We start from the raw sequence: 14,030 nt of genomic DNA on the forward strand, positions 1-14,030 counted from the left end.
AAAGGGATAGTTCACCCAAATAGCAAAATTATGTCATTAATAACCCGTAAGACCTCCGTTTATCTTGGGAACACAGTTTAAGATATTTTAGATTTAGTCCGAGAGCTCTCAGTCCCTCAATTGAAGCTGTGTGTACGGTCTACTGTCCATGTCCAGAAAGGTAAGAAAAACATCAGTCCGTTAAAACATCAGTCCGTTAGAATTTGTTGAAGCATCGAAAATACATTTTGGTCCAAAAATAGCAAAAACTACGACTTTATTCAGTATTGTCATCAGCATGAATCATTCGATGTAACCGGATCTTTTTGAACCAGTTCACCAAATCGAACTGAATCGTTTTAAACAGTTCGCGTCTCCGAACGAGTCAATGTTTTGTTGGTTATCTGGCTCGGCTCGGTGTTCATCTTCAGTTCTCTCTTCACAGCAGTTCAGTCAGTGTACTGTTTAAGTACATGAATTACTCTGGGATATTGGTGTGTTTGAACTCAGAGGGAGTGTCAGCCACATTAAAAAAGTAAACATCTTAAATCATTTGTGGATTAATGTGTTTTGGAGACGCGAACCGTTTAAAATGATTTAGTTCGATTTTGTGAACTGGTTCGAGAAGATCCTGTTACAGCGAATGATTAATTCGCGAACCTGATATCACAAACTGCTTTGTTTTGAACTCTCTCTCACAACAGACACAGAAGAGAAGACAATGCTGAATAAAGTCGTAGTTTTTGTTATTTTTGGACCAAAATGTATTTTCGATTCTTCAAAAAATTCCAACGGACCCTCTGATGTCACATGGACTACTTTGATGATGTTTTTCTTACCTTTCTGGACATGTACAGTATACCGTACACACAGCTTCAATGGAGGGACTGAGAGCTCTCGGACTAAATCTAAAATATCTTAAACTGAGTTCATGAAGATGAACAGAGGTCTCACGGGTTTGGAACGACATGAGGGTGAGTTATTAATGACATAATTTTTCTATTTGGGTGAACTAACCCTTTAAGACTAGTCTTACCGTTGCATTCAAAGAGTAAGAGACCCAAAGGGGCATCAGGATGTTCCTGCTGTATGCGCTGATGTACGCAGTGTGCTGAAGTATACAGTGATCTGACTGCTCCTGAAGAACACGCGGGACTCCAAAAGGCAGATGAACTGGCTTCATGTTAGAGTCTATAAAAAGATTAATAAAGTTTCAATCACAGTGAATGTCAATGTGATCTATTTCTGACAAACAGATTACTCACTTGAGTTTGAGTTGATGAGACGCTGGTTCAGACGGTTCACCTGAAAAACGTTTGGGGAAATGTACGTCATTACTTCAGTAAAACACTTTTCCAGGATTCTTTTATGAATAAAAAGTTCATAGGAAAAGGAAAGCAAATGCTAAAATACAGTACAGTATGTATACTGTGTGCTTATTTGTACTAGAGACACTAAATCATTTGTAACTGTTAAGCACAAGTGTTATGACTCAGTTCCCTTTCAAAAACTCATAAACTATGTGATTGAGACATACCACAGGAAATAAAAATAAAGAAATCCTGACAACACCACTAAGCCAAAAATGAATATGGGATGTGGATCATCATAGTGACACAAAAACAACAAACATAACTCAAAGAAATTCCTTGGAGCTACAGACTGTAATCCATTCCACAACATTTACTGCAAGACCAACGCTAAAGGGCAAAAAAGCCTGGAAACATGAGCAACACTTCTTTCCTTTGAACCACGCTTGAATGAAATTTTGAAACTCTATCCATTTATTGTCAGAATTGTAATACAGTATGCAAAAGGTAATATAATTGGCTTTCCGAGACTTTCAAACATGCAGTTCTGGTTACGCTGCAACTGAATATAATTTGCACAGTGGCAGGCTTTGCCGCATTTTAATTTAAATCCCATTTAAAACACAAAGCAACAATACCAAGTAAAAACTCCTTGAGAGTAAGGAGGAAACCTTTGGGTGGAACCACGAGGAAAATCAACCTGTTCTCAAGAGTGAGTCATCTAATAACAGCCAGTTCAAAGACACACAGGATTACAACATAAAACACGCCAGACATCTGATTTCAAACTTAAGCTTAGCCTCTGAAGGGAGCTAGTCTTGGCCCATAACAAGTCAAATAAATCATGCTACAAAAATGTCCTTAAAATCTATTTGCAGTAGTATCATGATCTGCATTAATCCATCAACATGCACATTTATATACATGATAGCATACACCCTCATAAGAAAAGATCTGGGGCAGAACCTTATTGTACATTTGTACCTCATTTACCCTTGAATGGTGCAATTAGTATGTTAAAGTACATTTAGTACTTCAAAAGTACATATTAATAGCTTTTTTGTGCACGGTGAAAAGGGAAGATAAAATGGCATAATCCAGACTACACTAAACAGCATGAGATCGTGAAACCAACAAAAATGTTATTAGCTTGTGTATTTTTTTGTTCAAGGTATTTGAGAACAAGGGAATGTCATGTAATCTGTCCCGGTTGGCATCTGTGCTAACTTGATTCAATCTTAAGCAACAGATGGATTTGTATCAAACTACAATTCATCACATATGGACTCATGGGTCACTTTTTAAAGCACTGAGCACCACTTTAACCACCTTTTCCAGCTAATAATACTGTCATGATGACATACTGTATGTTGGGGTATGGTTTTCAATTTAAACGGCCCCAATAATTTGATTTACTATTTAGACATTTCTGAGTACCTAACTTGTGTTCAGCCTCCTCGTGTGAAGACGTTGATGTTTTTGACAATATCTCTAGCTATCGTCGATACCAGCAAGGGGAGGTTATCGCGGAGCAGACAGCATGTTGCCTGTTACATCGTTTTGGGTTGCCTTGTTGAGTGCAGCGGCTCTGAGAATATTATTTTTCACACACTTTAAGCTCTTTTATTTTCCAAATGTAATAGGATTAGTGCTACGATGAATCATTCGTTTGTAATGCATACCGAACCAAAAGACTATCTATCTATCTATAAAGAATGGTCACACTTGATTTTAAGGTCTAGTGCTTGCTATTAACAAACCATTAACTATGACATTTGCATCAAGAAATTCTTAATTTGCTGCTTCTTAATAGTTCGTAAAATAGATGTAAAGTTTAGGTAAGGTTGGGTAAGACTAGGGATGTAGAATATGGTCATGCAGAATATATGTTTTATATGTACTAATAAACAGCCGATATGTTAATAATAGGCATGCTAAATAGCAACTAGTGAATAAAGGTAATTGGTCCCTATACTGAAGTGTTAAAGTAACTTCTACTTTTACTCCACCTAACATTGTCCGGGAGGCAGACACACTCGGTCAGTTTAGATCTAGATTAAAGAGCCATCTCTTTAGATTGGCTTACACATAACACACCAACACATTTCTAATATTCAAACCCGTTAAAGGATTTTTAGGCTGCATTAAAGAGCTCAACCAGAAGCGGGAACCCTTCCCATAACACCCAATGTATTGTTACATTGTTAGAGGAATGGCACGCTACGCTACGCTAATACATTAGTGTAGGAGAAGTGGCCCCCGGCTGAGCCTGGTTTCTCTCAAGGTTTTTTTCCCATTCTGTCACTGATGGAGTTTAGGTTCATTGCCACTGTCGCCTCTGGCTTGCTTAGTTGGGGACACTTATTTTCCAGCGATATCATCGACTTGATTGCACAGATACTATTTAAACTGAATTGAGCTAGATGATGACATCATTGAATTCAATTATGCACTGCCTTAAACTGAAAATTGAGTGTTTGCTGTTGTTGTTTTTTTGCATTACTGACACACTATTTTCCAAATTAATATTGTAAAGCTGCTTTGACACAATCGGTATTGTTAAAAGCGCTATAGAAATAAAGGTGACTTGACTTGATTTTTGTGATTGACTTGTAAGTGCTGACCTCAGCCTCAGTGAGGGAGTCACAGGTGCAGCCCCGAGGGTCCTGTACGGAGCCGCTAACAGGGGTGCATGTGGATGGTGCCGAGCGCTCTGCGGGGTACACCGGCTGGTGGGGTGGGTTCTTCAGCAGATGGTTTAAACTGCCATGGGTGCCGTTATTAGGGGCAGGAGTAATACCCAGCAAATCTAAAGAGACATGCACAGAAGAATACACTTTAAGAAGATGCTTTTCACCAAAACTACTAACGATACAATGCAAAAATCATGATATAGTCAAATACCAGTAAGAGCAGTCTTTATGTTAAGATTTTAAGGCTTTAAAGGGATGGTCCACCCAAAAATGAGAACTGTGAAAGCATTTACTAATCAAACAGTTACAGTTTCCATTGACTTTCTCTGTATGGACCAAAATTCTACAACTGAAGTCAATGGGAACCAAAATTGTTTGGTTATCAACATTCATCAAGGTGTTTTTTTTTTTTACAGAACACAGAAAGTCAGGAATAAATGGCATGAGGGTGAGTAAATGACTGACTTTTTATTTTTGGGTGGAGCATCACACTAACATCAGGGTTGCCTGGCTGTAGTGAGATTGTGATGACATAGGCCTAAAAGAGTAGGAAATCCTGTTCAACACCCCCGTGACCAGTACTATTTGTAGTCCCAAATACCCGGTCAGGATTATTACATATAACTAGAGTAAAGAGAAAAGAAGAGTGGGTGAGAAAACCAGACATTATGTAACAATGTTGGGAAGTTGCACCCTGTGAAGTTACAAGCTGGTCATAATTTAAAGTTCATCAAGTAAATCTAGTCAATCTATGCCATTTTTAATCAGAAAGTCATAAATCAATCACTTGAACTGTCCCCATCCTACTTTTCTTTTTCTTGTCACAAAACAAAAGAAACAATCTGTTGGTAGTTCAGTTACATTAATAGCTTTTCAACAGATCAGTTTCCTCTAAACACTATTTTAACCCAACATTTTTACATGGTTGGACAGCAGCGTTAACCTCAACATTATATAAATTTTAATGTTATTGAAATAACTAGTACATTATAAAACAGTTCCAGTTTCCTTACTGCAAGTTATGTTATTATGCAAGTTGTGATGACTAGTGAGTCATTGAATCATTCACTTAACCAATTCATTCAAAATCAGCAATTCATTCAGCATTGAAAGATTATTACTGCAAGTTGCTTGGACACAATCAAATTAAAGGATTAGTACACTTTCAAATAAAAAATTCCTGATAATTTACTCCCCCCAAAATGTCATCCAAGATGTTTACGTCTTTCTTTCTTCAGTCAAAAAAAAAATAAGGTTTTGGATGAAAATATTCCAGGATTATTCTCCTTATAGTGGACTTCAATGGCTACCAAATGGTCAAATTTATAGTTTCAGTACACTGTACAAATTGTGAATAAAAACAGAATGCAATGATGTGAAAGTTTCAAATTTCAATATTCTATTCAGAATACAACATAGATGACATATCAAATGTTTAAACTGAAACAATTTATTATTTTAAGGTAAAAATAAGTTGATTTTAAATTCCATGGCATCAACACATCTCAAAAAAGTTGGGACAAGGCCATGTTTACCACTGTGTGGCATCCCCTCTTCTTTTTATAACAGTCTGCAAACGTCTGGGGACAAGTTGCTCAAGTTTATAAATAGGAATGTTGTCCCATTCTTGTCTAATAGAGGCTTCTAGGTGCTCAACTCTTGTCTTATTTCTATTTTGTTGCATCTTCCTTTTTATGATGCGCCAAATGTTTTCTATGGGTGAAAGATCTGGACTGCAGGCTGTTCATTTCTGTACCTGGATCCTTATTCTACGCAGCCACTACTGACAGCTGATAACAACTTGGGTTGTCCTTGTCCTCTTTAGTCTGGATGACATTGCGTCCCAGTTTTCCAAAAAGAACTTCAAATTTTGATTCGTCTGACCACAGAACAGCTTTCCACTTTGCCACAGTCCATTTTAAATGAGCCTGAAGATCACGGGCATCCAGTATGGTTTTCCGGTCTTGACCCTTACGCACAGAGACTGTTCCAGATTCTCTGAATCTTTGGATGATATTATGCACTGTAGATGATGATAAATTCAAACTTTTCTCTGAGAAACTCCTTTCTTATATTGCTCCACTATTTTTTGCCGCAGCATTGGGGGAATTGGTGATCCTCTGCCCATCTTGACTTCTGAGAGACACTGCCACTCTGAGAGGCTCATGTTACTAATTGACCTAATAAGTTGCAAATTGGTCCTGCAGCTGTTCCTTATATGTACATTTAACTTTTCTGGCCTCTTATTGCTACCTGTCCCAACTTTTTTGGAATGTGTAGCTCTCATGAAATCCAAAATGAGCCAATATTTGGCATTGACATTTTAAGATGTCTAACTTTAAACATTTGATATGTTATCTATATTCTATTGTGAATAAAATATACGTTTTTGATATTGCAATCATGCTGTTATTGGATTGTTACCAAAACAATGATTTAAAATCTTGGGGGAATCAATTCTGAATGGGTTTATTTAACAAGTGACTCACTGAAATGAAAATGACTTGCTTCTATAACAACAATGTATTATTACACAGCTGTGTTTGAAAATGAAAAATGTAGATACGTTAGTGGCATCACTAACTATGTAACTTCCCAACAGTGGTGTCAGACAATAAGCTGCCAATGATGGCCACTTTGCTTCGAAGTGGGTCATTAAGTCCTTCGCAGTGATTGTGAATGACGGAGATGGTGACGAAAAAAAAAGACTCTCATAGTTCTGCACAAATTCCCACAAGACTTCTCTTGGATTTAAACCAATATGAGCTCAGGACCTCACAATCCTATGTGAGGGCTGACCATTTGCCGTATGTTGCTAGATTAAGAAACTTTTTATGAGTAATATCGATTGTGTGAACATAATCATCATAATTTAAACAACACATTATACACTTAATACCCTGTTCCAAATCAAAGACGAACAGAAGGAATATGGCTGCTATCAGCAAAAAATAAAACAAAAAAATAAAATAAATATATATATATATAAATATTAAATAAAAAATAAACCTACCACATAGGAGGTTGTAGATTTCAATGTTCTCAAAGGGAGGCACATTTGTCTTAGAATTGATACCTGGTCCATGTCCAATAAAAATGGCCTGCAAACAGTTACATTTCATTCATTAAATCACACATCTGGTTGTCTTCAAGTTTGAAAAAGTGGTGTTTCAATTGTTGAAAGCTTTGTTTGTCGAATATTTGACCTAATATTTCATTAAAAAAGATGCAGATGCCACTTAAAATTTTGTTATCTAATGTGATGAAAATTAGACCTTTTCAAATGTGTGGATTTAGTATCCAAGTACTATTCGGGGCCCCTGGAAATGACAACAAAACACCCACGACAGCTCCAAAAACACAGACCACAGTTAAAAATAACTGAAAGCACTTATTTTGATTTGCAGTGATAGAGAGACACACATTCCACTCGACTCTGGCTGAAACATTTTAGTACTAGAAACTAGACTGACCTCATTTCCTTCACAAAGATGAAAAAGATCCTCCCAACAGGAGATTTCACTTTATTAAGATGGCACTTGCCATAATAACCATTCCCGTGGTTGTGACTAGCTTGGCAATTTACTTCAACTAGTTAGACCGCTGCCTCATAAGAGTTCCTGTAAGAGGTTTTTGGAAAGCCTGCCAGATGCATTGGACATTCCTAGACAACCACATAGACCAGGGGGCGCAGATGGCTGGAAACTCACACACGTCACAGACATAAACAAGACTCTGTCAAAGGTCCAACATGTGGGTTGAGTGTGTGTTTAAAACTGCAATCTGAACACCTTCCAGTTTGAAGGAACTACTAAGTGTGAATCTGTCATGGAGAAGCTATATTCAGTGGACGTGAGTTCATTTAAAGGGCATGTCTGCATTGTTCTTAGTTTTTGTGGAAAGACCTTAGGGATCATTATCCTTTCATGAGAATTTACTCAGATCCTTTAATATGAATTTAGTATAATCTCCATCAAAATGCTTGGTCTCCTAAACCTCATTACACTGCTGCACAGAAGCCTTTGAACAGAGCCTCAAGTAGAAACTGAAGATAGAAATGTTTACTGGGGTCTATGACAAATTAAAGGCTCTGCTAACTGTATTCTCTTTCAAAGGCACTGACACCAAACAAGAAATAAATAAGTGTACTCCGAGTACACTTTCATGATTATGTTTCTTAACACTTAAAAGTGCACTTTGTAAAAATGTCAGATCAAATGTCTCACTTGAAAGTGTTTTAAATCATTGATTTAGTAAGGCATTAGAACTTCACATTTTGACACAAATGGGTGAAAGGCTATCTATTGGTAAGATCAGACTTATGTAACAAAACATCTGCTAAAACATCCTTATCAAGAAGAGTGTGCAATGTGTTTTACTTTTATTATGCAAGACGTGTCTTGAATATGAACGCGTTTTAAACACCAACCTGCATGTTCTTGAAGACATTATCTGAACCATGGAAGCCACCACTGCAGTATTTAATTTCATTTGGTTTGCTGTGAATCAAAGTGGGAGACAGTGAAAATGCCAGCTTGAGTGCTGATAAAAAAATAAAAAAAATACATCTTCAAATGCCTTCAAATTCTAGTTACCATTTAAAAACAGAAAGATTTGCAGAATGATAAAAACATCAAAAGAGGTTATACGCATCCAGTTTTATAAACCTTAATACATAAAGAGTTATTAGCTTCATTCATTATACATTTATTTTTTAATATATATTTACAATTTATGCATTTGAATTCCATAAAAAAATTGATCTATTTTATTTATCTATTTAGACATATTTTTATATATCTTTTTTTTTTCAGTAAAAAAAAAATATGCACATGGATGGATAAAATATGGATAGCTATGGATCAAGTAATATTCAGTTAGTTTAAAGGGGTCATGTGATGCAATTTCAAGTTTTCCTTTCTCTTAAACCCAAAGACTTTTAGGAGTTAAGAGTCAAGACTCGTCCACCCCCTCCTAAAACACCTCGTTTAAACACGCCCCCACATGTCTATGTCACTGTGTGGGAAGATTTGCTTAATGCCTCCCAAATGTTCACACAAAGAAAGAAGACAGTAACTTTCATTCTCGCTTTGTTTGGCCTTCCAAAAGATGACACGACTAGAAATCAGTGGTTGAGTTGTATTTACAACACTGTTTCAGAACAGTTCAAACCAAATATTCATCTGTGCAATGCAGATGACTGTTTCCATAACCTGGGAGAATAGCTTACAATCACATCTGTTCTGACCCATAGTCTGTAAGTATGTTTTCATGTGTAAAGGACTTGCCACTGATGATCAAACGCGAGTTTTGAGCAGAGAAGAGGAGCACTTGTTGTTTTTCGTTTCTCCGATCGCAAATTTAGATTTATTCAGATTCAAATTTGTGTTTACACAGAGCGATACACAACGTGTTAAAAGACAGTATAAGTCATTATAATCAGTAATTATGTCCACACTGGATGCAGCAAATGCCTTGTTTGTAATGGGTTTTATTGGTTTTGTCTCGTCCCAACAGCACACGTCATCACAGTATGTTGAGGGGTATCACATTTCCATCACACGCTTGAATCATTCAGCCAATCACAACGCACTGGATACCTGACCAATCAGAGCACACCTCGCTTTTCAGACCGATGAGCTTTGTAAAAACCAACACGTTTCAGAAAGACGGGGCATAGAGGAACAACAATAATGTACAGTATGTGGAAAATAATTTGTTTTTTTAACCTTAAACCACATAAACACTTCATTTCAACAAATACACAAAATAATGTTCTTTTTAGCAACATTTTTTTGCATTATTGAGACACTGTTTTCCAAATGAATATTGTTCAGTGCTTTGACGCAATGTATTTTGTTTAAAGCACTATATAAATAAAGGTGATTGATTGAACATCATATGACCACCGTTAAAATATATGAGATTGAAAGAACTTGGATTTATTCAGGATAAATATATAAACTTGGTTATTGTGTATTTAAAACACACTCTGCCTTTATATGTATGACTGACAAATATGAATCACATTACATTTATTAGTTTATCTAAAAACTGCATAATCCAAATGAATGGACATTTTATATGCATAAACCATACATTTAGAACTATTTTCTTTTTTTGACAAGACAAGCATCAGATGTGGCGTCCCAAAGCTCATACTCACAGTGCTGCTTGCCAGCCGGGCTGCATGTAGAGATGTGCTCTCTCTATGCGGATGTTACTGGCAAAGTGAAGCCGTTTGGGCAGATGCTCCTTCAGATACGGCTTCATTGGCTGATCAGTTTCTCTGCACTTCTCACACAGGAAGAAAAAATTACAGTATAAAGATTTCAACATGATTAAGTGGATGATATGGTCTGTAATTGAGGTATGGGGATGTTGTGACAGGGTCATACCGAAAGATTCTTCACCAGACCTTCATAATCAACTGCCAGGTGAATACAGGGAAAGAGAAGAGATGGATCATTTGACTTACATTTAATGAACAAAACACTTTTTATAAATGGGTGTTTCTTCAACTATGGTCACTTTAGACCAGTTGTAAAATATTATTAATCATTGTTAATCATTATTAATCATTATTTATCATTGTTCTATATTTTTAAGTGTTATTTAAAACATTTATTTGTCATTTTCAGCTTCATTTCTCTAGTTTTGAGTGTCACATGATCCTTCAGAAATCATGCTAATATACTGATTTGCTGCTCAAAAACATATATTTTTGTTAATCAATGCTGAAAACAACTGTGTAGCTTAAAATTAACAGCATTTGCAGCAGAATTTATTTACAAAAATGTACATTTTTACTGTCACTATTGATCATTTTAAAAGATCCTTGCTGAATAAAAATTTTTTTCATTTATTTTAATCCATTAAAAGTACATATATTTTACCAATCCCAAAATTTTCATCATTTTTCACCCTGTTTTTAATTGTACAAGTACACTAACTTTTGATAAAACTTCTTTAGGAACAAAAATGTTGGTCATAGTGGAAATTAGCTGCAATTTGTGTAAAAATGATTCAAGAGACATTGAAAACCAGTGAATATATGGTTATATGATACCACTGATATATGAAAATCAACAAAAATGAACCATAAGATATTTTATCGCTAATGCAAACTTTATACCATGAACCTGATAGTTTTAATAAAATAAAAATCAACAGCTGTGATACAAAAGTGTCTATAGTTGAAGAAACCCTCAAATACAAAGAAATGTGTTATGGGTCAAATCTGTTCACTTACAGGAGAAGAATTCATCAGGCAAACGTTTGGGACGAACTCTCGCTGCAGGACCCTGGATGACAGTGATGTCATCTATGTTTTCCAGATAGTCCGAGACATACGCAGCTTTCTTGCACGACGCTTCTTCCATCCCTGCAAATCAAGCATTCGAAATGAACTATATTTCACAGATCGCTCATTTAGATGTGCTTAAAGGAATAGTTCACCTTAACAACTCCATCATGATTTACTGACACAAACCAGAATAAATTCTTTCTAAGTAAAAGAAGTGAGTACATCTTTGGATAATGAATCAAAAGCATTAAATTGCAAGTAAGATTCTCAGTGTACTAATTCATTAGTATTAAAACATTGAACTTTTTTTCCTCACATGGAAGTCAAGTCAATATTTCTATAGCACATTTAAAAGCAACAGTTGCACCAAAGTGCAGTACAAAAAAACAAAAATTATAGCATAATAGGAAACATGCATCATATGAAAAACAAACACATTAAAATATAATCAGAGAAAACTGTCATCAAAACCTTAAACTGACATTAATCAAAAGCCAGAAAAAAACTAATCAGATTTGAGAACAGACTTAAATTGGCAAGTGAAGGAGCAAGTCTCACATTTACAGGCAAACTGAGCAGCAGCTGAGAAAGCAGACCACCCTTGGTTTTACAGCAACAATGTGGGACAGTTAAGAGAAGATAATTACTAGACTCAAGTGCTCTTTGAGGAGAGTAAGGAATCAGATGTATTTTGGTGCAAGACCGATAAAGCCTTGTACACAAAGACATCTATTTTGAAATCAATTAAAACTTTACAGGAAGCCAATGTAAAGTTGCTTAAATTGGAGTAATGCGATCCCTCTTTTTGTTCCAGTAAGAAGCATTTGACAATTTGCAGTTGAGAAATCGCCGTTTGAGGCAGGCCACAATAAAGGGAATTACAGTAATCCATGCATGATGTTATAAAACATGGATTACAGTCTGCATATCATTGTGGGGCAAAAACTGTTTTAGTTTAGCAATAGAGTGGCCTTAAATAATAACTTCACTTTTGCTTTTGTTTAATTGCAAAAGATTATTAGCCATCCAACATTGTATCCATTTAAAACAGTCGTAGAGCACATCCAAAGAATCACTGCTGTCAGTTTTTGCAGGAAGATAGAACTGTGACTGTCAGCATAGCAGTGGTAGGAAATCTTATTTTTCTTAAAAATGGCATCCAATGGAGGCATGTAAAGTGAAAAAAGAAGAAGGCCTAAAATGGACCCTTGGGGCACACACCGCATGACAAAGAAGCCAACGAAAAAGAAAACTTCCCAGTCTGAGAAGGTTTTATCTTTGAGATAAGAGGCCAACCACTGCAGGGCAACACCCTGAATACCCACCAACTTTTCCAACCAATGTAACAGAAAACTAGGATCAATTGTATTGAATGCCACACTTAAATCTGACAAAACAAGCACCGCATATGAACCAGTATCGAGAACTTGCAAAAGGTCATTGCTAACCTTCAACAGTGCAGTTTATGTGCTGAACTGCACTGAAGTGTCAAAAAAGCATATAATTCACTGACAGCAAGGCTTACAGCCAAACCTCCAAGTCTTTCATTATATTTCTGAGCGAGTACTAATTAAACATCAGTGTTGCAACAGAAGTTCAGCACATTAAAAAAAATACAAGCTCAATATGTATTCACAATCACGCCAACCACAAAGGCAGAGCAGCACAGACAATTAAAAACTCAAGAGTCAAAATTAGCATGCTAGCAGGCTTCGTGGCGTACTCCAAGGTCAGGAGACACATGTGCAATCCCACACCCCTTTAATTTGCCCCAATCACAAATGAAGACACATGTCAAGCAGATGTCACTGTTCAAGAAACTTCTGTGCCCTACCCAGAATCAGTGTTATTTTCCTATCATTGAGATACTATTATTATTTGTATATTTTTATGTACTTTTTAATTTTGGTATTTTTATTGTTCGTCATTTTTATACATTTTTTAAATGTATGCTTTTTTTTTTGAAAATAAATACTATCTATTTAGCAGATAAATAGATAATTTTGGTATTTTTATTGTATGTCATTTTTATAAATTTTTTAAATGTCTATTGTTTTTTTTCAGTTTTAGTTATTTTATTACTGCAATTTGAATTAAATGAAATAAAATAAGGTAACTGGCTGCAATAAAATGAGTTTAAAGTGTTTTATTATGCTATTTCAAGTCGCAAAAGTACTTTAAAATGATAATAGATTTAAATGTATGCTTTTTTTTTAAATGTATGCTTTTTTTAAAGATAAATACTACCTGGTAGCATTAATGACTATCTATTTATCTATTTAGCAGATAAATAGATAATAGATAAATGCTTTATAGAACACTATCTAATCCAAATTTGCCAACAAAAAGTTTCTCTTCTAATATTACAGTGGCACAAAAATGGCCAGATTTAATACTTCTGTTACTGGACTGCAGATTACAATTGTTTCATAAAAACTGGTGTAAGAATTGCAGAACTTCAGACACTTTTATCTTCTGAGACAGACAATAAACACACAGTGCATTAACATACAGACGATGTGGGGAAAACACAACACCTCTCTCACCTATATATCAGTTCCTTTTCATCCCCTTTCTTCCCCTTCCACTTACCCATCCTCCCTCCACTTGGTTCACTCAGATTGGTCAATAGCAGAATATAATGTTCTACATGAAAATACCAATGCATGTAGCCTAACAGTCATATCTGGTATCATTTGAAATATCTCACTGCAACTGATACAATGGTCTCAGTCTTACAAA

General features: G+C 35.7%; 1 protein-coding gene across 1 annotated transcript in view; it reads right to left on the minus strand.

Annotated features, from left to right (window-relative positions):
* LOC113121219 (ectonucleotide pyrophosphatase/phosphodiesterase family member 1-like) overlaps positions 1-14,030 on the minus strand; it is a 38,248-nt gene that overhangs the window by 9,135 nt on the left and 15,083 nt on the right. Inside the window, exons 13-20 of the mRNA XM_026291508.1 lie at positions 11,235-11,366; positions 10,381-10,412; positions 10,149-10,276; positions 8,412-8,481; positions 6,996-7,083; positions 3,914-4,098; positions 1,245-1,284; positions 1,016-1,170 (exon numbers count right to left, since the gene is read on the minus strand). Of these exons, the coding sequence (XP_026147293.1) occupies positions 1,016-1,170; positions 1,245-1,284; positions 3,914-4,098; positions 6,996-7,083; positions 8,412-8,481; positions 10,149-10,276; positions 10,381-10,412; positions 11,235-11,366 (830 nt within the window). The remainder of the gene's footprint in view (positions 1-1,015; positions 1,171-1,244; positions 1,285-3,913; positions 4,099-6,995; positions 7,084-8,411; positions 8,482-10,148; positions 10,277-10,380; positions 10,413-11,234; positions 11,367-14,030) is intronic.

This window comes from Carassius auratus, chromosome 20 (assembly GCF_003368295.1).
Source record: "Carassius auratus strain Wakin chromosome 20, ASM336829v1, whole genome shotgun sequence".
Taxonomy (NCBI): domain Eukaryota; kingdom Metazoa; phylum Chordata; class Actinopteri; order Cypriniformes; family Cyprinidae; genus Carassius; species Carassius auratus.